Raw genomic sequence first — 25,640 nt, 5'->3', positions numbered from 1 at the left:
CAGCTTATGCTGTACCTACTATACTTGGGCATAAGCCATCCCTACACATGAGAAAGCGATCTCTGCAACGCAATTCCCCAAAAACTAACACTTTGTAGTAGGTCACAAACTTATTCCAGTTTCTCTGAATGCAAATTTTAAACTTCAATACCCTCTTTCCTCTCTTTAATTACTCATTTGATTGATATTAAGCATTCTCAGATCTACTAAACATCTGGCTCTCTAGCAGGCAGAGTAATATTTAATACAAGCAATTATTGCTAAGTAGGAAATCGCAGCAGGGAGTGGAGAAAGGATGGAATTGTTTGGAGGAAGAACATCATCGAATTGACGCTCAGGGTAGGAGGGTTTCACAAAGCAGAACTGTTCACAAGGTCACATTCTACAAAGGAAAGGAAAGGCTGACATGAGAGCCTTGGAACACATGCGCACAGCAATTTGAATTTGGGTAGGAGTCAAAGATTACAGAATGTGTAAGTATGTGAGGACAGAAGGAGTAATCACTGCTCAGAACGTCTGGTGACCAGAAGGGCTGAACAAGAGAAAGAAACAAAAACAGAAGGTAGAATTTGGTTCATGGTTTCTTCTTCATGGAAATGCCTTCAATGTTTTTCATTGTTAAAATAACACTCATTTTAAAAATAAAAAAATACAAAGATATAACCGGGAATAGGGACCTGGCTCGGTTTGTAAAGGGTATGCTGTGTAAGTATGAGGACCTGAGTTCAGGTTCCCAGCACCCATGTAAACCCAGGCATAGTCCTGGCAACTGTAACCTCAAATGAGTTGAGATCCAGATCAAGTGAGAAACCCTGTAGCAAAAGATAAGGTAGAGAGTAATTGAGGAAGACACTCATGTCCACCTCTTGGCTCCACATTCACACACATGCATGTGCACCTCCACACACCCACACTCACATAAACATGTACGTGTACAACAGAGATACAAAACAAATTTTAAAAAATTATCTATGATCATACTCTCAAGTGATTGCCACTGAAACGTATTTGGGTACAACTGTTTCTTACAAACTTTTCAAGAAATATGCAGAAATATGCATATACTTATGAATAATTTAACTGCAGTCTTAGCAGATACCAAATTTTAATAAACATTGCTTTAATAAATAATTACATTTACTATTGTTTATTATCAGTTGTTATATTACTGAGTTAGAGTAATATAATGAATATCATTAAAAGGACCACGACCAAATTTTCACAAATATTGTCATTAATTCCTAAAGTTTTTTTGTTTTTTTTTTGTTTTTTGTTTTTCAAGACAGGGTTTCTCTGTATTGCCCTGGCTGTCCTGGAACTCACTTTGTAAACTAGGCTAGTCTCGAATTTATAAAGATCTGCCTGCCTCTGCCTCCCAAGTACTAGGATTAAAGGTGTGTACCATCACTGCCCAGTCCTAAAGACTTTCTTATTTCAATCTATGTATCTTTTTTCTAACTTCATAATAAAAACATGAAATGATTCAAAGATGCTTTAGTGTAAATAAACTGTGTCTATTTAAAATCATAAGAACTTTACAGGATTTTTATTTTCCCTCCTTACTCAATTACCAAAGTTATTTAAATAATATGCTATATGACTTTGACGTTCATTGTTCTACAGCAAAAAAGAACAAAAAATCCAGTTTGTAATTTTTATCACAAAGCCACTCATAAGCCAAATGTTCCTTAGTTTTTCTAAAGATTTCACAGCCTTTCTCAGGCCTTCCCTTCCATAACCCTATCACCGTCCGTTCATGTTAGGAATGCATAAGGAAATGGGAAAGTATATGAAGCATGGCCTCATTCTGTTTACTTATCCTAGGTCACAGAGACAGTACTCAAACAAAACACCCCTTATGTTGACTCTTTAACTCTTCCATCACCTCTTTACTTTGGAAAAATAAGAGGCAAAAACTAGATTGTCCCGGATGGACATTTTTATTTATGTTGAACCAATAGGAAAAAATGCTTTTTATTCTACCATTGGTGTGTGCTTTTTCTAAACAAAAAGCTTTAGAAAGCAATGATTTAAAATTTAATATATAAAATATAAAAGGGCATATCCAAATTTCTAAGTCTGTGTAAAAAAAATGGCTCATTAAAATAATATTTGTCTCAGCACTGTTAGTGTTCTCTGGTTCCTCGTGCCCTTTGCAGGTCCCCCTCAGTTGACTCCTCAAGAGCAATTCACTGCTAACAAGCTGCTTCAATTCTAGATGACACACACACATGACAGCCTTCTCTCCACTCAAATCTGTATTTTCCATTACAGTGCCAATTAAAAAGAAAGAAAGAAACTCAGCCACTAAATGGGGAAGATGGCTAACCTCCTTCAAGCCATGTGGAGTTTAAATGCATTTTTCAGACACTTTAAAAGATGCAGTAATTGTGGTAGTTAGGGGATCTTATAAATCAGAAGCAGCTATGCAAGAAATCGATTTGGTTTGGTTAGCACTGACATAGTTGAACTTGATAGTTTATTTTAGCTTCTAATCAAAATAGCATCAGCTAAATGGACAGATTTGTTTCTTTTCCTGTTTGTTTTGGTCCTGTAAAAACCATGCAAGTCACTGGCCAGTTTATCCTCAAACGACATTTCTTTTCCCTTCTAAGAAATATTCCTCCAGGTATTTATGTCAACTACTTCCTGTGTTGAGATGGTTCTTCTTTCTTCTTTCTTTCTTTCTTGCTTGTTGGTTTGGTGTGTGTGCATGCGTGTGTGAGTGCTTGTGTGTGTGTGTGTGTGCGTGTGTGTGTGTGTGTGTGTGTGTGTCTTAATAAGATGTATTACTGAGGGGTATCCATTCTACTTTCTGCATTTTGTGAGCTTGGATACCATGACTGTCTCTCTGAGGGGTTGTAGGATGACTTTCCTATTCAGACTTAGGTCTCAAAGACCGTGAGTTCCACTCACTCTCGGGGACCTCACTGCTCATGACAAAATGTATGGCTGCAGTTCCTAAGGCAAGCTTCAAACAGTTCTCAGAAAAAAATACACAAAACCAGGAAACAAGGCAGAGGCTCATTCTCCTAAACCACGTGTTCTCCACTCCCATCTCCTCTGCTCCCACTTGTTGCTCACACAATAGGGCAAGCATTCTTCCCTTTTGGTGTATTTAACCTAAGTGAGACTCTGATGAGAACCATCACGTCCTCCCACCATTTTTTTGATGAATATTATGCACTATGTATATTTCAAATGTCACTATGAAAAAATCCACATGTTCTTAAGACTAAGGTCAATGGATACTTTTAATAATAAATTGACGGTTTTAATTTTTCTTCTAACTAAACAAATGGAAACGCAACATACATGTGGCTTTATTTAGCCATATTAGTAACCAATAAAAACTTTCCCAGGTGCCTGGAGCATGTGTTCCTAAAGCAATCACCCAAGCAAATGTCAACCTGAACACGACACCAGAACAAGGAAAACATTGCATTGGCACTAGGTAGATGGTGCTGCCTGATGTGTTTGTGGATACGGACACAGTATCTACATCATTTTAATGGATCAGCTCTGAGCTCTGCACTTTATTTTTGACGTTTAATTAGGTGAATTCAAAGAAGGGTTGCTGGAAACATTTTCACATCATCTCCACACATTTCCTGTCACTTTCTAGAATGTGACATCTGTCTCTGATACACTTTCAAACTCCAGAGGAAACACTCGTTTCTACTAATTTTCAAGGTCAGCAGGAAGGCTATATTTTGAAATGGTATCTGGAGTGAACTTCAGAGTAGAGAAGAACGAAATGGCAGGTACCTCATTTCACATCACTAATTATCCAAAACAGTTCTCGCAATTAAGCCCATAGGGAGAGAGCTCTTCCACATTCTAGTCAAAAGTAGCTGTTGGCCAAAATAGCAAGAAACGGCTGTGCCAAAATCATACTCTAGCAAAGTTTATAGTCTCTCTGGTCTAAGTACTGAACTCGGGGAACATGAGTGCAGACCCAGCAGGGAAAACTAAAGCCAGATGACCTCTAACCTGTGAGGTATTTTGTTGCCAGGATGTCGGACTTTTCATAGGTTGTCACTTCATTTTTCTCACTTTAGTTATTTCCTTGAAATGCCGAGTGAGATCACTTCCGCACTTCCCATCGGACGTTCTTCAGTGGGGATAGGGGAAATGTTATCTTTAATGAAAGGTCCCAGTTCATGGCACAGTGAGGATAGAGGATCATCTTGTCCGTTGCCCAGCACAGGAACCCGTGGACCTGTCCAGCTCAGCCCCATGATGCGCCTCCAGCCCTTCACCTCGCTTCTCTTACAGACTATCCAGAGCTTTGATGCCTGTTCCTATCCTCTCAGTGACGCCACCTACAGGCACCAACTCCAGAAGACTGTAGGAGACTGAGCTTTGTTCTTCCCAGAGCTTCCGAGACAACCTAGCTCGAAGGGCGATGAAAGGAAGGCACCCATCAGAAGGCATAGGACACAACAATCCCTCTGTCAGAGTTATTATTATCACTATCACTATTATTATCATGTTACCATTCTTTCCATAAACAGTTAAATTCCTCATCTTTTAACAGTTTTATTACTATGATAAAGAGTACAGCAAATTTTAAATGCAAGGTATGAGATTAAGAGTCTTCTAGGACTCTTCAGTAGTTCTGGGTCTACTCCTCTTTAAGCATTTACCTAGGAAGATGACACTTCCCCAGTAGCATTATCCTTCGGATGATTCTATAGGATCAGGGTGTCATCCAGGCAAACTGTTGACGTCCTCTTGAACAAAGGAGAAACCCTACCTTTAAGGACTTTCAGACCAGATGGCTGTTTCCATTTCCATGGAATTCTATGTAGCTCATTGTAAGTATTTCTCATTTTCTTTCATCTTTACAATACTACGATGAGGCAATGGCTGTGCCCTGTTCACATGAACGAACATAATTCCAGATAGGCTGTAGAAAGGTTTTCATACAGGTGTCCTTCTAGCCAAAGGCAGAGAGGTCATTCGAATCCAGGTGCTTCTGTATCTAAAGCCCCAGCATTTCCAAAGCAGCATACCTCCCTTGATCTCTCATTGCAGATGCAACACACACACAGTGTATGTTTCTGTGGTTTAGGATGTACCACTTTAAAAATAACATTACTAGAATATTTGAACGAGAATACATTACTAAATAAAAAGAAAACTATTTAATGTTTATTTATACATCTTCATCTGAAAAAGCGCACAGTGTCATACTGATGGTATTTTTCTCATTTCACAGTTAAAAAAATACAACTGAAACATAGAAAATTGTCTAACTTGTTTAAAGTCTCATGCCTGAGGTGCGAACCATGGTCGGCATCCTGAAAGGTGACCTACCACACAGTACTGTTTGTTGTACATCTTTGTCCCTCTAGAACAATTGTTTAACCATTTCCACGCCCTGGGATGCTTATCTTAGTCACTACCTCAACAGGACCCCTGAAACCTGCAGTCCAGTGATATTTAGGGAAATATAAAGGGGTTTGATATTTATCCCTCAGGGACTCAGTTTGCCTACCCCAGCACACAATTCTTAGTGAGTCATCAGTCTGTGTTTTATTGGGTAATGTTATAAGTTTCTTCTTCCTCTTCTTCAAACTCAGGGAGAATATAGGTAGATACTTCTTACTACATCCTTTGTGCTTCATTATTACTTGATGGCTACCCTTAGGCCTGCCCAAACTGTGGCATACTGCCATTCATTAAACAGCCTTTGGTCCTGTTGAGTAAATCATGTCCTCTACTGCAAGGGGTACTGATAACCCTGTCAGAGCATCTACAGGGACGTTGACACTTACGAGACTGAGGGAAGCCCACCAGGTTGAGATATCCAGGAAGACATTTTTAATGAGGGTGAGATGGTAAAGGTCATGACTGTGGGAAGTGTGGAGAAAGGTTGGGGAACTCAGGACAGGCGAATGACCTAATGCATACTTTTTGCTTGCTTCTCTGACACAGCATATAGCCTTTGGCTTTTTTTTATATCAAAGCAAGCATTAATTAGAATGACAACCACCCAGCTTTCAAGTAAATGAAATGGCACCGTAAAGCTTGGTTCCTGTTCTGTCTTCAAAGGTGAAGTAAGACATGTATCTTAACCTGTGTTTTCAAGACACGAAAACCACCACACAGTGATTTAGAGCTCACTGGCATTCAGCCAAATAATTCCACTTTGGATTTCCTTTTATGTTAACTATAGATGAAAGATAAGATACCTAGTTCCTCCATATATCCCTCCTAAAAGAACAGAAAATGAAAACTTCAAATGAATTGAAGCTGCACTCCCACTAGGTTCTGAGACGGGTTAAGTAGGTGATGAAGGAAAACACACAAAACTCAAGTCTCCTTTAGAAAGAGTACATGAAAATTTTCTCATGAATAAAATGCGAGGACTTAGTGTCTGGGGTTTTGTATCTGTTAAATAAGTGCACAGCATGAAAGCATCTATTTTCCCTCAGGATTTGTAGCATTTATAAAATAAAAGAATTTAGAACAATTAAAAAAGAAAAATTACTAACTTACTACCCCAAATTTTTGCAAGTGCTGTCTGGCCAATGTTACAATGCTTCCTACTAACAAATCTTCCATTCTGGTGGCTTTCTTTATGGTATATATTGATTTGGACAGTTTCAGCAAACCTTCACGTCTTCACTCATGAACCAGAGAAAAAGAAAACTCCCAGCTCTTCCTGGGTCCTCCCACTCAGGGCTCTTTTCGGCTGTCAGTTCTCCAGCACGTGTGGTGGCACAACACCCTCAGTGAAAAGGCAAAGCGGCACCCCAGAGTTACAGTCCCTGTCTTAGTCACTCTCCTTTTGCTGTGAAGAGATGCCATGACCACGGTAAACTCTTACAAAAGAAAACACTCAATTCAACTAGCTTACAGTGTCAGGGGTTCCGTCCAATATCATCGTGATAGGGAGTATGAAGGCATGCACAGTGCTGGAGCAGTAGCTGAGAAGAGCTTTACATCCACAGGCAGAGGGAGAGAACCGGACCTAGCATGGGCTTTGGAAACCTCAAAGCCCACCTCCAATAAGGCCACACTTCCCAATCCTTCTCAAACAGTGCCACTCCCCGATGGCCACTCTTCCCAATCCTTCTCAAACAGTGCCACTCCCCGATGACTAAGCATTCAAATATATTTGGGGGCCAAAACAATACCAGTCAGCATTTAGTCATCACATGCCCTGTACAATACCTTGTGCAGAACATGTCTCCCACATTCTCTTTTAACGTCATAGTCCCCCCGACACACAAATTGAAATTCTGTCATCTTCATTTTGTAAACAAGGCAGATAGCCATCACAAAGCCCATGTCACAAAGAAATATAAGATTTCTGGATTTGTTCAATTTTATGTAACTGACAACTCACTTGGCCTAAGAAAAGCATCCTTTCCATAACTACAGACACTTAGCATTAAAAGGAGCTAGGAGACTGAACCCAGAGACTGGGCTTTCTTAGCTGTTCAGCATCTTTTAGTTGTTTAACTGGCAAGCTGCCAGCATCAGATCAGGATTCAGGAATATACATGGCAAGATCTAGGAGCAGAGAATTTCTGAGTCACCCCTACCAAAATGCCTTTAAGTCTCATTGATCTACAATAAAAGAAACATCACACCCTTTCCTGAATTAATCAGCAAGGGGACTGGAGAGGCACTGACTGACAGAGAAGCCAAGACTCATCCTTGCTCCTATCAAACTCTATTTTATAATAAGTAAGTCAATAAAATAAAAAGGACAATTTTAGCATTTTTTAAAAAAAATTCTGATTCTTCTATAACTAAATTTAAAAATCTTACTATCAGTTGATGTTCTGGGAAACAAAAGTAATAAATGAGCGAGTTGATTTTTTTCTCCCCATTGGTCTGGAACTCAGCTGCTGAAAATTCTGTGACTCTTCTCTTGTTTTTGAAGACCTTACACTGTATTTGACTGCTCACCAATGGGATGGAAGCCCTGTTCTTTCCAGGACTCTCCAACTCCTGTGTGCTCATTTCTAATATCTTCTCTTCCCCAGTACCTTTAGCTATGAACCGCGTGACCACCAGGCACTGCTGCAGTTTTCTATACACATTCTATCTCAGTGAACATCATCATCACCTCTGACTCACAATCGCATCCAGCCTTAAGCTGCAGTGTTGTCACTGATACAAAAAACAATAATTCGACTCCTCACCTGTCCCCCCTGTGCAGGAGATCCTGAACGAGCCCTAAGGTCTTCCAGGATCTAGGTTAAAAACAGCTTCAACCCACAAGCTTTTCATTTCTTTCAAGGAGAACCTTTCTCAGCCTATTATCACAGTGTATAGGATGAGACAAGATGTTCAGCTCCTGGGAGCCCTGTACTCTTGCCTAGTTCCGCCCCAGGCTTCCTACTTCTCCTTTGGATGTTTTTGTTTTCTCTTTTCAAATTAACTACAAGGGACCATCTTGTAGTTGTTAGGCATTGTTCAGGAGTTTATGATCACTCATGGGGACATAAGATGAGCTCAAGTTATTGCCCCCTCAACAGATATGTCTTCTAAGAAAACTTTTAAAGTAACTATTCAGGTTTGTCTCATAAATAGTTGATAAAAGTATTTTTACTGAATTGTTTCTTCTGAAAAGTTATGATTTTTTTGTATTCATTCCACTGTGATATAGTGAGCATTTTGATTAGAAGAGAGCTCCTGAGCCATCTCATTCAAAACACAAAGATATCTGTCACGAAGTCTGTAGATACTGTATAGATCCAAAGACCAAATAAGCTAAATATGAATTATACTCTCTCAGACTTTATCTTTGTTCTAGCAAGTTCCTAGAAACATAAGTAGAAGTCAAATAGATAAATTAATAGGTAAGTAAAATGTTATTATGACAAGTGAAGCTGAGGCAAGATAACAGAAGGAAAGAAAAATCATAACAATTAGACCCATTTCAAGGATTTTCTCAAACAATACATTTTTCGTACAATGATTTACAGAATTTTTTGGTCAGTCTTTTTCTAACTCTATAGTTATTGGTCATAGATTTTGGATTTTTAGCATTGGATAATAAACCTCATTGGAATTTTGCTTGATAATTTTCTTTTTTTTTTTTTGGTTTTTCGAGACAGGGTTTCTCTGTGTAGCTTTGCGCCTTTCCTGGAACTCACTTGGTAGCCCAGGCTGGCCTCGAACTCACAGAGATAATTTTCTCACATTCAACTTCAATAACAGGCCCAAGCCTAATTTTACCTGTTAATTGAAAGTTATTCATCAGGAACACCAACTCACTTTTCAAACAACATGAAGTACGAAGAGATTTTATTAAACTAAGTGAATGTGGGATCTTTAGTGCCTAAATGTCTTGTTGCTGTAACATTATTCAATCTGGAAATTAATATTAAATGAATCTGTATCAACATCAGTTCATATCAGTTCATTAGCTATTGACCCATGTAAGGCTTAAGGATAACATCTGCAGGCTACAGCTGTTTTAAAACTCAAACTCATAACAGTTGGAATGGCCTAGCTGATTTTCACAAAGTAGCCAACAAAGTAGACCTGCTTTACTAGACTGACCTCATTCACTTGCTTCTTGTCCAGATGGAACACTTGACCAGAACTTGTAGACGCAATTTCTTCGTAGACTTTGTATCCAATATGATTCCTGTCATCACAGTCTCCAGTGAGCACAAACACCACCTGGGATTTGTATAGGCAGAAGAGAGTTTGATAGATTTCCAGAAATCAATAGATATTGATTAGCACCTATGACATGCTGACATGTTAGTAGGCAAATATGATGTAAATGCATATGATAATTATTAACCTGATACTCTGGTTAACCACGGGCCTTCTCAGGAACATAGTTACTTATATTTCAGACCAAGTTTGGCAACTGAAGTGAGACCACAACTATGCTAGCTTACCCGGTAACCTCAACTCCTCGATCTCATCGTGCATCCATACACATTGCAAAGAACTTTGAAGAGCTTCTTATTAAAGAGGTAGTGTTTATATTGTCATCTTTGGATCTGAGTTTGGCCATCTGGCTTAACTGGTCAAAAGCTTGAGGCAGAAGAAACATTCTATAAGTTCTGTGCTTGAACTCAAAGGTCTTTTTCATTTCTGTTCAAGCGGTGTTTCTGCCATGGCCACAAGAAGGGCATGCCTAAATTGACCTCCTTAATCTTAAAAGAAATCTGTAAAGAAAAGCCAATGTACTCAAAGCACCTAAACATGCCTAGACCTAAACATTCCTAGGTAAGCATTAGTGGCCTAGGTTAACTAAAGTGTGCTAGTGTGGGAAAAGTAAAATGCTATGCTGAGTTTTGTTGCATGTCATTAACTAACTGGTAATACTAAGTATATAACCCAGGAAAGACTCTCCATAAAAAGTGGCGTTTGAAATATAGACTTAACCAATATAAGATGTTAATAAGTACTTTAATTAATCTGTAATCACTTCTTCCTTATAGTCAAAACCAAAGCATCAATATGCTATTGATAAATATGGATTTACTACATTAGAATTAGATGACATGTACATACTATGTTGGTAGATGTGTGGTTAAATGGCTATGACTATTGATATTTATCACACAGAGAATAATCAAAAGAGAATAATCAAAAGACCTGTTCAGACAAGGAGGTCTGGGGACAATGCCTACTTACTTGGGATTGTTTCTGTTGAATGAGCTGCAGTACCTCATGAGTGAGCCTGTAATCCTTGGATCGCGCATCAGTGAAAACATAGATGAAAGAACCAGGAAGGGAAATTTCCAAGGCAATTTTTATAGCTCCGATACTCATTTCTGGACAATCACCACCACCCTGTTGAGCAGAAAGCAAGATGAAATCATTTTATGAAGAAATGAGTATTTTTGTCCTAAGTGACTTTAGGAGTTTAAAAATCAAACAATCACTCTTCACTTTTATTTTCTGTCACTTTGCTACCAGATTAATCCCTTTAGTGAAGAGAGGATGAAAAAGATATAAATTGATACAGAACTGGAAAAACTCTATACTTATGGATAAATTTTATTCTTCCTCAGGTTGAGATAATATGCCCTCCCCTCTTTCAAACTTGCTCTTTGTCTGTGGTTTGCTGGCCTACTCACTCTTCAGATACACTCCAAATGCTTTGCATTTTAAGGGTACTTTATATATTTTCTTTTCTATAACAGTATTTGAGTGGTTCTTATTGCAATAAATGACCTTGAATGAGTGTAGAGTTCAGAAGTGAAAAATAGTCACTCCTTGTGTTAGTAACTGGTACCTGAGATATTAACTGTCCATTAGTTACTGTCATCTGGTACTAAGAAAACAGGAAGAGTGTTTCTCTCTGTAGACCAAACAGATCTCCAGGGATACAGGACTAGGAAGACTTAGTTATCTTGATCAGTTAGTGCATAAAGGACACTCGGAACCCTTCGACTTCAGCACACACTTTCCCTAGGGGCATACGTGGTTGACTAAGTCCTCAGGTGTCCCTAAACATTACCAGAAACAGTCTTTAAACTACTCCAGATGGATCTGCCACAGTAAGATCCCTTCAGAGCCCAAACTCATCCTAAAACTGAATTCAGCTCTAAAAAGTATCTGGCACTCAAAAGGGACCCCTACCTTTTCACCCTATATATGTGGATGGAGTAGTTACAACAACATATTTAATAAAGTAAACAATGTTTTTCTAAGTACTGGAAATGCTGTCTTGTGAAAAAACTCCACATGACAAACACACGTGAAGGCTCAACACTGGCTAGTAAACAATATTGGGAAGAAGTAGTGAATTGACACAGTTCAAATTGTGCAAACCACAATACAAATAAAAGGTGTTCTGTTTAAAGCATCAACTTTCTTTATGTCACACTCTTCAAAATGAAAATTTTCTGAGCTTTTATGTAAGAACAAATGGAGAATCTCAGAGCAGTCAGAAAAGTTAGGAATATCTAGTAAGAAGGAAATATTTGAGTCACATACATTGAATATACTTATATTTTAGTTTTTTTTTTACTCTGGATTTAAGTGCATTTTTATAATTTAAAATGACATTTTCCCTGACTTTCACATTTCCACACACCAATTATGTTGGAATCATATACATATAAATTATAAGCCATTTTAAGCAATAAAAACCATTTTTCCCCAAAAGGACACAGTCTTTATTATCTTCCTATGTATAACTAACTGAAAATTAAAAGTAAATTCTAACTAGTAACTCATATCTTATTGAAACTATTTCATTGTAGATATAGCTCCCTTAAAGGCAAAAAAAAAAAAAAAAAAAAGAGTTTCTTCTTCTTCTTCCAAAAGAAATCAATGTAAAATCCATACTAAACCCTTCTCTGACACCTGACTTTTCCTGGAACTCACTTGGTAGCCCAGGCTGGCCTCAAACTCACAGAGATCCGCCTACCTCTGCTTCCCAGTGCTGGGATTAAAGGCGTGTGCCACTACCGCCTGGCAATTTCATTTTATTGATATGCATTTAAATTTAAAAATTAAAGAGTGCTATTTTTTACTAATGACATGCTTGAATGATAATACTCTGCATATTTTGAGTTACATGGCTACATTTCTGAACAATTGCATGTGGGTTTCATACTGCATTTTATTAGACAGCACTACTCTGGGACGGCCCACTGGACTTCATTAAGGATGCTTCAATCTAGGCTAGTAATTAAAAGTAAGGGCATTGGCCTAAAAGTCTCTGATAAGCTTCTTAGCAGAAGTTATCAGAGGCAAAATTCAAATGGCTTTACTTACTAAGTATAAGTTAATGTCTTTGATTATAGTTTATAGAAGTAATAAACTTATAAACAAAGTTTATAGATACATATTTATGTATATTGTTTCTATAGTTACACATGTAGGTAAAATTTAACTATCTGGCTTATTTACAGGTTTTCCCTTTCAAATTATCAAGTGATATTTTGATATTTAAATTTAGTTTTGGCATAAAAGGACCAGAGAAAAAGCATTATTATAATTGTGCATTTTTATCAATTAACCTCAAAAATCCAGAGAGTTTAGGGTGATTTGTTCCAGTCTTATATATGTACAGATTAAAAAGTTGAAGATCATAGAAATGTGAATGAAGCTATACAAACAGTTTCATCTCTAAACTTGATAAAGTGGTTCTTTAAAATCATTTTGCAGCTTCTGTTTTGACCTGAATAACAAGTATGAAAATGTAAAATGATAATTCATGAAAGATGCACCATAGCAAGAAAAACAATTGCCTTTCCAGTTAGAACTTGGTTATTGATTTTTCTTTTTTGTGATGGATAAGTTCATAGAACTTATTTGATAGTGAAAATATAAATCCAGTGAAAAGCTCCACAGTTCCATTTCAAAAGGCCACTCCAACTATACAAAAGTTAATTTAGTTAACTTTGGGTCTAGTTAATTTGAGTGTGTGATTTCTTTTTACCTGAAATGATTTTTTTTTCTTTTTTTTTTTTTAATTTTTATTTTGCAATACAATTCAGTTCTACATATCAGCCACAGATTCCCTTGTTCTCCCCCCTCCCGCCCCCCTCACCTTCCCCCCAGCCCGCCCCCCATTCCAATCTCCTCCAGGGCAAAGCCTTCCCCACAGACTGAGATCAACCTGGTGGACTCAGTCCAGGTAGGTCCAGTCCCCTCCTCCCATGCTGAGCCAAGGGACCCTGAATAGGCCCCAGGTTTCAAACAGCCAACTCATGCAATGAGCACAGGACCCGGTCCCACTGCCTGGATGCCTCCCAAACAGATCAGGCCAATCAACTGTAAAGTTTAAAAAATAAAACTTTTGTCTTAAATCAAAGGTTGATAGGTACATTTTACTTTTGACAAACCTCTAATACAATATATATCATTTCAAATTTTGAATTAAAAATTATCAGTAATTATCTGTTTATGTTGTCTGAACTCATAGAACCAATAGGAGGAAAAATTGACACTATAAATTGTAGTGATAAATGCTAAAAATTACTTAAATGTTTCCAGTATCTCAGTCAATGTTTTAAACTCCTTTGTAGACATCTATGTCTTTTATTGGATTTTTTAAAAATAACATAAGGTTGGCAAAAAAAAATGTAACACAAGAAAATATAAACAGATACACCACAAAAGAATTTGCAGCATGGAACTTAATCTATGAAAAGTCACATTAATTTAACCAACACTTTTATTTATAATAATACTCTCTACTTGAATTAATTCAATGGATGCCTACTCTAAGTACTGAGACAATATTGGTATATACACTGTATTACTTATTCTTTACATTAATTGATCAGCATTTCTGTTATTCTTAACATATTTGGTTGACAAAACACTAAATTGTGGAAAATCCGTCCCAAGCCACAAAGTTATCACATGAAGAAGCAGAGGCTGAGGCCAACTCTAGGAGACTTCCGTTGACTTCTCTTCTACAAAGCAGAGGCGTGCCTCAGACGCTGTCAATCAGAGGAAGAAAATTCTCATTGTTCAGGGCACCCACCAAATACGGTTCCTTCTCAGATTGTCGTACTTGTTGAGTTTAATTATGACTCATGCTTCCTTCCATGTAGAAATATACATGAAAGTACATATATGTGTACCTATATTTCTACACATGTTTATTATAAGCAGTATATAAAATTTTTCCATCTTTGCTCTCTTGCTCACTCTCTTTTCCTTTCTCTCTCTCTCTCTCTCTCTCTCTCTCTCTCTCTCTCTCTCTCTCTCTCTCTCTCTCTCTCCTCTTTGTGCTCCCTCTTCTTTTCCCTCTTGGTATACGGTGAAGTTTAATATTTAACAGGAGAAAATAACCGTGACTCTATAATTTAAATATAACACCAAAGCCACAGAAACATGCACCTATACAAATTAAAGATAGCATAGAGACGAACTACACAATACAGTGACTTGAACAATTCCCAAAGCATGTGATAGAAGGGGTCTGCTTTTAGGAACTTTTGAGTTTTTCCTTGAACTTTATAACTAATCAATAGCAGTAGGAGCATTCTTTCTCAGTCTTCTGAGCCTCATTTTGGCTTTATAATTTTACAGATAGCTACAACTTGTTAAGTTGCAGAAGATACTTCAGATGTAAAAATATTTACTGAAAACAAATTAGAAGCATGTGACCTTTCAACAGTGAATGTTGCTTCTGGAATAAACTTTGAAAACACCACAGTCTCAGAGTTACAGTTATGTTCAATAATGAATTCCTGGAAAGCAAGATTATACAATGAATGGAAATCTTATCAGTGGAGGAAGCAATAAAACACAGATTGTCTCACTGTCTTTTCTAAATACGGAACAGGGTGGGAAGAACGCTGAAATAAACTGAACCTTTGACCTCCGAGGAGTTAGAGAAATTGGAGGGCTCTCTCCAAACTCTAAAGGGAAGAAGTTATCAAGTGAAAGGTCAAGAGACAAGGCAAGTCAGCTGCAGAGAAGGCTCTCCCATCCTGCCTTGCTTCTCATCAGCCCGCTTCAGTTTTCCTTGTCTTTATTCTCAATGGACCTGGCTTCAGTTTCCTTCCTTCCTTCCTTCCTTCCTTCCTTCCTTCCTTCCTTCCTTCTTTCCTTCCTTCCTTTTTTCCTTCCTTCCTTCCTTCCTTTCTAACTCAAAGTTGTCAAAAACTGACAAATTCCAAAATGTTTCATTTTAAAGACAAGAGTCTTGCTATACGGCTTCAGCTGTCCTTTAATTTGTAATCTTCCTGCCTGGGCCTCTGTAATATTTGGATTTACAGGCCTTTGTCACCATGCTCAACTCTAAGAACTTTGTAAAGGAATTACAATGCTTACCCTTACTCTATCATAATTTTGTTCTGCTGAATTTTGAGCCCGATCTCAAAGTCAGATTATAGTCCCCCGGCACAGAATCCACATGCTGAAAAGGTCTTAGTTGTGCAGTTTCCATTTTACATGGAAAATTAGATGTGAAACTCAGTTTCAATGAATCAATATTTTATAACCCTCAGGTGTAAATATCACCACCGATTCTAGACCAAGAGAAGATAATGCACATGTGGAAATGATTAGGTTATATTGAATATAATTCTAAGCTATGTCCAAAGCAAGGTTAAAATAAATCTGAACAATTGCAGAGTTCACAGGCACATGCGCTGCTCTTTGTCCCTGGTAGGAAATATGGCAAGGATGTCCTCAGAGACAAGAAGAAGCCTCAGAGTTCCCAAACCATAGCAATACATGCCACATATCCAGGAATGTCACATACCCAATATGCTACCCTTTGCTACAAATAAATGATGAAATAAATTTAAGGAAGGTGGGTTTCACATTAAAGCCTCAGTGACTGACCTTTATGTGGGATGCCTTAAGTAACAACAACCATTCCCATGCTTCTAGGTTTTCAACTGTCAATCAAGAATGTAACTCATCTGCAAGTGATCTTAGAACTTGTTAGAACTTTTATAGTAAGTGAAGCAGAATTTGTTGAGTCCCAGAAGATGATAAGTTTATTATGGTTCAAATATTCATAAAGAATATATGATGTTTCAGGCATCTGATACTTTAAAGAGGAATTAAGAAAAGTATGTACTTTAATATTCCCATAATCCAGGGGCTTTTTCTTATTTCACAAGTTGTAAGAGCAGGTAGTCCACTGAGGTGGTAGTACACCACCTCACTCCCAAGGCATGTAGAGGTACACAGGCTGGACTGCAGGCAAAATGTGAAGCTGGAAAGTGATATTTTGGTAATCCCAGTTTTCATCCTCGGTAGCACCCTCCCCTCCCAGCTCTCTCTGCTTCTTATAGAATTTCTTTCTTTGTTCTTCAAGGATTCTACACTGTTTTACTGTGAACTCTTTCCTCATCGAATGAAGACAAGAGTTCTCTAGATGGAGTGGATCCTTGATCATGCTTCCTAGATGGCCACATGTGCTCCGAAGACAAGACCCAGAAAGCAGCCGGGCAGGACCAGTGCGGCCATCGTTTGTTGCACTAAAGACTGGGCATTCATACTGCCAAAACCTACTTTGGGGGCCTGGAGAGATGGCTCAGAGGTTAAGAGCACTGGCTGCTCTTCCAGAGGTCCTGAGTTCAATTCCCAGCACCCACATGGTGGCTCACAACCATCTGTAATGAGATCTGGCTCCCTCTTCTGTATACATAATAAATAAATAAATCTTAAAAAAGAAAAGGAAAAGGAAAAAAAAAAAAAACCTACTTTGGGCAGCCCGATTTTCTCCCAGCCCTGCCTCCTGCTCCTTCCTCTATGCCACTTCTAGCTGTCTGTGGAAGTCTCTTTTCCTTCTGCTTCAACACCCACATGCAGGTTTTGAATGCTTTGTGGTACGCTTGGTAATCCTTTTTATTACAGGTTACTCAATGAAGATTGTAGTATTGACTATTTTCCCTAATATGACAAAATAGATATTTATACTGCACATTTTTATGGCTTTGTAAAAAAATGTATTAGTACAATTCATTTTACTAATAAAACTAATTTTAAAAGTTTATAATTTGTGAAGATTTCACATGAGGAAGTTTTATATAGACAAGGTCATTAAACAACCAATGAAAACAATCTGCTAAGATGGGGACCACATATATAATACAGTAGACAAATGAGGATTATTAAAAATCAACACATACAAAGAAAGATGGAGCCTTGGTTTAAAAGTTTATATGTAGAAACCCAAGGGACTTAGCTGATGACTAGACCACTATTCAGTAATGTGATGTGTCTGCCAAAGAGAGCAGATACAGGGCTCCAGCATCAGCAGCGGCGCCCAGATGTTGCTATATGCAGGTCCCAGGTGTCATCTCCAGACAAAGGCCAGGACTGAAATCTCTAGTTAGAACTGTTTAGGTCTGGGGCACTGATAGTGCTCTGGAAAGGACCCAAACATCTGACAGGGTAATTGCAAAGGCAATATTGAAAGTCAATTCCAATTCCAAGGCTCCAAAACTAATCTTCAAGACTCAAGAAACTGCAAGATTCAAGAAATAAAAATAAAGGTCTCTTGGAGAAATAATTGCTTCTGATCTATTTAGACTGAGAAGAAACCTCTCAATTTTCCTTTATATTAATTTCATTAGAAGAAACATTGTCACTTTACTCTAGTAAACCTACATTTTGTAAGGAAGCATTTTGACTTCCAACCATTATCTAAAACAGACAGAACCAGATCTATACATTCCTGTGGGGAACAGACAACCTCTCGGTAGGTTGAGTGGTATATATGGACTGAATCAAGGCATCATATGTTAGTGGGTTGTTTTTCACCAGGAGACTCAAATGTAAATTTTGGAGTGCATCATGCATTTATCCTTAAAAACAGTCTCACACAGGTGCTCTTTGAAAGAAAGATCAAGAAACTTCCCATTCCCATCCACACCAACCCTGTCTAGCCATCTGTAAATTCCGTTTTCCAAACAATCAGAATATGCTTCTATAATCTTTGTCCTTCAATGTTCACCCAAAAGGTCATTAAAAAAAATCAATCATGGGCTGGAGAGATGGCTCAGAGGTTAAGAGCACTGGCTGGTCTTCCAGAGGTCCTGAGTTCAATTCCCAGCAAGCACATGGTGGCTCACAACCATCTATAATGAGATCTGGTGCCCTTTTCTGGTATACATGCATATATGCAGGCAGAACATTGTATACATAATAAACACACAAATAAATAAATAATCCATTAAGTTCTGGATGTGGCACCAGAATGGGTAGCTGGAAATGAGTCACACATTTCTACAGGTGCCCTCCAGTCTCAGTCTCTCTCATTCACCCTTGAGGACACATAGTAGTCCTCAAGGAACTTTTCATCTTTCAGAAACTCTAACAAAAACTCTAAGATGCAAACTAGTTGTCAAGATGCTTCATCGGCCACAGCAAAATTATAATACTAAAATTTCCACCAGCATCATCATCACACTTCATAAAATGTACCTGTAATCACTCTTAAATAAACTTGGCCTCTCTGATTCAGTAGAAATTTTCTGAAGAGAGAGAGTAACTTTCTAATTATAATTAATTTTGTCACTTTCTGCTTGGTAATTTAGGTAAGCTAATTACTCAAGAGAAGTTGGGAGGCGGGAATGGAGGTAAAAATAATTGAGTAATAAATTCATTTTGATAAGGATAAGGTCAGTCCTAGACCCCCAGCTGCCTTTAATTATCTACTTTCCTGCTTTGAACTAAAATAAAAGAGAAATTGTGTAAATAAATATGTTAATTTGATTAGATTAACAAGGTTACTTAAAGCAATAGTTGGAAGGAAAGCTGCAGAGCGATAAAGGGCTGGCTTAGGCATTAAAAGCCCCAGTTTTGTTTTGTTTTGGTTTGGTTTGGTTTGGTTAATAATTTTTTTGACATCATAATATAATTATATAACTTCCCCTTCCTTTTTCTTCCTCCAAATCTTCCCATGTACCTCCCACTTACTCTCTTTTAAATTCATGACCTCTTTTTCTTAATAGTTGTTATGTACAAATATACATATATGTCTACATACATTACACACATATATAAAATGTGTGTATATAAACACACACACACACAAACATTACATCTCTATGTATGTGTGTATAAATGTATAGTGTGTGTGTGTGTGTGAGAGAGAGAGAGAGAGAGAGAGAGAATATATGAATGAGATCAGCCTTGGTACTTGAAATTTGGGGAACTGTCACTTAATATCTCAACACTGGTGTTTACTCATTTGTAAGAGGAAACAGTAATATTTGGGTAGTTTTAAATTGAAACAGTGACTTTGAAACACTTGCAAAACTTTCCCCAGGGCATACATTCCATAACTAATGCAAATTAATGTCCTAAGTATGTGGAGACTGTTTCCCTTAAAGAAACACTACAGGTAGCAGCAGCAACAGCCACCGCTTCCGTCTCTGCATCAGATGCCACAGTCTGCTCCTGAAGCCCATGCATGCATTACAAATTGGACTCTTGAATCAAATTGTTTTCCCCAAATTAAACAATGAAGTACAGGCCGTTCTTCTTTACTCCTAGAGAAGTCATAAGTACACTTGTTCACAGCTGCGTTTCTTAGAATACCAGAAGTTACATAAAGTGCTTCCTGTCTGTCACAGCAAATTCTCCTAAAATTGGCATTATCTTGGCCTCCGTTTGTGAATACTGTTTGCCAGCTTAGCCATAGTGTTTCCTGGTCTCTGTTGGCAAAGGATTTTAGTATCAACCATTCTTCTGGAACAACCAAACATTTCCCCCACACATCCATGGTTGTACTTGTTCCTTTTTGCTCAGCCCTCTGCTTCTGTTCAGGATGGAGGGAAATTAGACCACACCCTGATCTTTCTATAGCTCTCTCCCCTTGCTGGTGAACACGGATGTCCCACGTACATTAGGGCTTTCTAAAAGTCCATTCCATTAAATGCTACAATAGAAAGTAAGTTCTGTGGAGAACTTTGCACTGGAGAAGGATCAACAATATATATGAAAGTTGTGAGTGCCATTTAATTATGTAGACATCTCTTGGTTATTATTTTTGTGGAATATTTTTCTTGGTATTTCAAATGTTTGACTAATGGGCTTTTTGTTCTTTAAAACATTTGGATAAAATACTGAAAAGCGTAACAGTGCCAATAATATTTTCTAAAACTCAACAGGCTTTATAATTTCTTATAAAGAATGTGACCCAAGGCAGCACTCTTCCCTGAATATTTACAACTTTATTAATTGCCAAGCTCTGTGTGATCTGAATACCATTGGTTACCATTTGTCTTTCCCTCCTTCTCCCCAGGGAGAAAGTTCAGTTGCCTTTAAACTTACTTCTCCGTTAACAAGATGGAAAGGAATAAAATACAATTAATGCAATAAATGTGATGATTTAAATGTAGTAACTTTCGTCAATTTTTCTTAGAAATGTTTAGATTAGTTTCCTTATTCCATTTCTCTATGGGAAAATAAACTAAGACAGATGCAGTGTTAATGGACAAGTATTTAATGTACTTCAAACCAAATTCCCTTTTTTTATTTTCAAAATCAATTTAGATGTGAAAGGAATGTTTTCTGATGTTTGCTTTCCCACAAGTCCAAGTTGAGTTTTAATAAGACATAGAGCCTTGCTTTGCTTGATGCCGGTGGTTTGGCAGGGGTTGGGGGAGGTCAGGAATTAAACCCCAAACAAAATCTATTATCCTACATTAAACTTTTATAAAATATATAACATACTTAGTTGCTCATACTAATTTATGAAACAATAAAATATTCTCCATGCAAAGAACAAAGAGAAAATAGTATATATATCTTAGATTAAACGTCAAGTGCTAAGTTGATTTTGTTTTTTGTTTTTTAATTTGGCCCTTACTTAGTACAATTTTTTCCCTTAATTGAAAAAAAAGAAATATTTACTAGAAATATTCAAAATAAATACTCCCATGGTATCCTTGATGCTTGTAATAGTGCCCAGTATTGAATGAAAGGAAAAACTAAATATATGATTTCTTTCTCAACAAGATATTCTAATTGAGCCCTTGTGGATCTTAGGAAAACACAAGCCAAAACAAAACGGCAATAAATAATAATAATAAGATGTGCCTCGCCCGGAGCACATGTCCAGAGACAAGGACACCAGCTCCAGTGCCAAGAGAAAGAGACTTTTTCTAATGGAGGTAAAAATCAAACTGCCCTAGACACTGACTGCATCCGACTCAGTTCCAGAGGGTGTTGGGAAGACCTCTGCCGAGAGAGTCAAGGGGGTGTGAGTCAGGAAGCAGGATCCTTCACCCTGGAGACAAATGGCACAGAGAACACAGACACTCCCTGAAGATCCTTCAAAACGCAAACAGGGAGAGGCAGGAAATGGCAGAGCGGTGCCAGGTCTTCTTCAGAACGTGGCTATTTCCGGTCTTTTCAGACTTTTGGGAAGAGAGTTCATCTGTATTCTTACAGAGAAGAAGGTGAATACAGCAAATCTCCTCCTAATAGGTCCTCAGCTTGAAATCTCCCTCACGTGGCCTTTCTGGGTCTCTACAATGCATTGAAAACTGAGATTGGGTTTTTAAGACATCTTTGCACCGGTGAGTTTAAATCATCTTGATATAATGTTGCTGCTAATGAACATTTTTTAAAAGAAGTGTCATTCATTTATGCAACAGCTATGTAAACCACACCCTACTACTCTGGTTAATCCCCCAAAAGGCTCACAGGCTACAGTGAGAACTACAAGGCTCTTGTCATTAGGGGTTTACAGTAGAATGAGTGAATGTAGGGACTGAGGCAACCAAGAAAATGGAATTCCTCAAGTCATAATCCCTTAGCAGGATAAACAATTCTATAAGACTTTTTTTTCCTGGAGAATTTCAACATCTGTAGATTTTTCTATTCTTTTTTTTTATTCAGAAATTTTTTATTCACTTTACATACCAACCACAGATCCCACTCTCTTCCCTCCTCCTGCTCCCTGCCCTCAGCCTTCCCTCCCCAACCCACCCCCCAATTCTCTTCTCCAAAAAGGGTAAGGCCTCCCCTGGGGAGTCAGCAGAGCCTGGTACATTCAGTTGAGGCAGGTCTAAGCCCCTCCCCATGCATCAAGGCTGTGCAAGGTTTCCCACCATAGGTAATGGGCTCCAAAAAGCCAGCTCATGCACCAAGGATAGATCCTGATTCTACTGCCTTAAGCAGCCCAAGCTGCACAACTGTCCTGCTTATGCAGAGCTGGCTCGGGGGTTAAGAGCACTAGCTGCTTTTCCAGAGGTCATGAGTTCAATTCCCAACAACCACATGGCGGCTTACAAGATTTTTCTATTCTAAGGGAGAAAAAAGTGACTAGGAATTAAGCAGCAAGTCAATGACTATTGTAGCAACAAGCTATAAGGGCAGGAGGATGATTACTGATAGGGAAGGTGACAAAAAAATTCATTAAAACGTAGGAATACTTGGGATACTTGCACAAGTTCATTTACATATTCATGAACTATAATTCAGTTTGGTATGCACATCAAGACATGCACAAAACAGAAGCAACCTTAGCGTTCTCAATCAAGCTGTTCACCAAACACTGCAATGAATTAGACATTAATACTTTAAAATGTGTTTTGACCTGTGCTCATGTGCAGATTCTGGCATATCTGTCCATCACTTCACTCCAATTCCTATGTGAGCATACTGTACATGTCAGGCATTTTACTCCGAGGATTTAATAATAATGTATGATGTATAATGATATCAAACATGTTCCTTTGATGTAAATATGGCATGTGCTCTATGACAAAGAGGCAATGAGATAAGAACGAGCCTGGAGGACAGAGAAGGACTCTAGGAAGAAAACACATTCAGCATAAGACTGAGTATTTTAAAGACTAAATTCTGCCAAGGGAGTGCAGAGAGGGGACTTAAAGGCAGGAACTTCCTGTGCAAAGAGGGCAGCATATGCAAAAGCCCCCAGGAGAAGGGTGAGGAACAGATATGGGGAGGATCTATGCAAGTCCCTTGAGACAGAACACAGAGCCTGGGGAAACACGTGACCCCAGAAAGGGATGACAGGTAGACGGGTCTCAGACATTCCAACTTATGAAGAGTATTTATGAAGCCCCAGCAGGGGTCAAAGTTCAGAGATATGTTCTGAGACTTCCATCTACAGATTCAAGAAGGACTGAAAAGTAAAAGCCAGAGCAAATTCAAAAACATCAGTTATGTGCTTTTCTCCACTAGTTCAGTAAAGTCACCGGGATTAGGGTGGTGTCAGGAGAGAGAAACTCAACGGATTTTAAAGACATCTATGAAGTTTAAAAGAAGACTTTACCAAAGTTAGCTTAAGAGGTAGGTGAGAGGTGTATTAACAATGGATCAAATATTCGGTTGGCTAATCACAGTGCCATAGCAACATCTTCAAAGCTGACGAACAGGAGACAGAGACCGAGGGTTAAGGGTCAGGCTTGGAGAACCGTACAAGGAACATTCCTGAGTCTCATTTTAGAGAGCCACCTTGACACCCAAGAGATTAAAATGGGGATCTGTTCCTCCAAAGAGACTAAGGCTCAAAACAAATGAGATCACGTGCAACTCTACTTAAAGAGGGGCCATAAAACGAGGAGAAAATGGGATCCAGTTCCTAAAGCTGGAGGAACCCCAATGTTTGCTGGTCAATTTGAAGGTCAGAGGCGTTCCCAGGAGGTTGCACGGGGAAAGTGGGAAGAAAAATAGGAGAAGGGACGAGAGAAAAGGAAGTGTCAAGAAGGAGGAAAGGGACAATATTATGAAGGACAAGGAAACCAAAGGCTTCATTTCTATGTGCCTGTACATGAAACCGAAGTCAGTCACTTGCTCTGCATAGAACACTTGCTGAAATAGCAACTCTCATAGGATTTATAACAGTTACAGGATAAAGGTTTAAGGAGAGTGAGTGAGACTTTAAATTGTCAGTAAAAGGAATGAGGGGTTGAACTGACTAAAGAAACACAGCGGAACTGTGAGAGCGCAAGAAAGGTGGTCATGGTTTCATGGCGCCCTCCTGCGTGGGCTTCATCAAACACTCCCATGGGCTGGAATGTCTGAGACCCCTGTCTACCTCTCATCCCTTTCTGAGGCCACGCCTTTCCCCAGGCTCTGTGTTCTGCCTCAAGGGACTTGCATAGATCCTCCCCATTCTGTGTCCTCATCCTTCTCCCGGGGCTTTTGTATACAATGCTCTCTTTGCACAGGGCGTTCTTGTCTTTAAATCCTCTCTTCTGCACTCCCTTGGCAGAATTTACAATCTTCAAAATACTCAGAGTCTTATCTTGAATGTGATTTCTTCCTAGAGTCCTGCTCTCTCTTCCAGGCTTGGTCTCATCTCACTACCTCTTTGTCACAGAGCAGGGTTATATTGTGCCACGCTGTGAGACAGTCACAGCCCTTGGCAACTAACTGGTGGATAAGCATGAACAGTGCGGATAGTCAAGTCACTCAGAAATGAGGTTTTGCCTTCGGAACAGAACAGCGCTGCACAGGGAAGACAAAATAATGTCTTAAAATGATAAGTCTCAGAACTCAGATTGGCAGAAAGTGAAAAACGGAAAGATCTAATGGCCTGGGAGAAGGCATATGAGCCACTTGCCTGGAGTTCCCGGTGGATGTAAAGAAATGTAAGTAGCATAAGAAGCTGCCTCAGTATCTCTATGGACAGTGTGTTGGTGGACATTGAGATGCCTGAATCAGTTATTTGGGAAATAGAAGACTTGAAATAGTGACAAGGTTCAGGATGTTTGTGGGAATTCAGGACTAAAACGTGGTTAAGGTCCACTGAGATGGGCTAGTAAGTCAAGGAGTGAGGAAGTGCTATTTAACTAGGATAGGATGGCTATTACCACACACACTGAAGTCACTTGGCATGGCACTAGCCCTGAGGGGAAACTATGAACAATGAGTCTAGATGAACACTGGAAAGTGATAAAAAAAAAAAAAAGGGTCCATAGATAAGAGAGGCAAAAGCCACTGAGAAAGTGTAGTAAATACAGCCTCACAGAAGCCAATTCTTCTAATGAGTGGATTTAGGGATAATCTTAAAGCAGCACGAAAGGGACAATACATACCAACTCATTCTCCAAGTACTGCCTTCAGAATGATACTTAAATGAATGCTACTGGCCTTTCCTAGTCACGATATGATATTTACACTCAACAATTCTATATGGGCAATTCAGAGGAAGGAGAATCACAATGACCTTAGTTTTGTTTTTTATGTTGTGAGAAAGAATTATTAACCATTTCTTCGGTATCAAGGGGAAG

General features: G+C 38.6%; 1 protein-coding gene across 1 annotated transcript in view; it reads right to left on the bottom strand.

The window, feature by feature from the left end:
• Nucleotides 1-25,640, bottom strand: part of Hmcn1 (hemicentin 1) — a 435,413-nt gene that overhangs the window by 296,809 nt on the left and 112,964 nt on the right. The window contains exons 3-4 of the mRNA XM_059280181.1: nucleotides 10,627-10,785; nucleotides 9,532-9,654 (exon numbers count right to left, since the gene is read on the bottom strand). Coding sequence (XP_059136164.1) covers nucleotides 9,532-9,654; nucleotides 10,627-10,785 — 282 coding nt within the window. The remainder of the gene's footprint in view (nucleotides 1-9,531; nucleotides 9,655-10,626; nucleotides 10,786-25,640) is intronic.

The sequence above is a fragment of the Peromyscus eremicus genome, chromosome 15 (genome assembly GCF_949786415.1).
Source record: "Peromyscus eremicus chromosome 15, PerEre_H2_v1, whole genome shotgun sequence".
Classification (NCBI taxonomy): domain Eukaryota; kingdom Metazoa; phylum Chordata; class Mammalia; order Rodentia; family Cricetidae; genus Peromyscus; species Peromyscus eremicus.
This window is presented reverse-complemented; position numbering and strand designations above follow the sequence as displayed.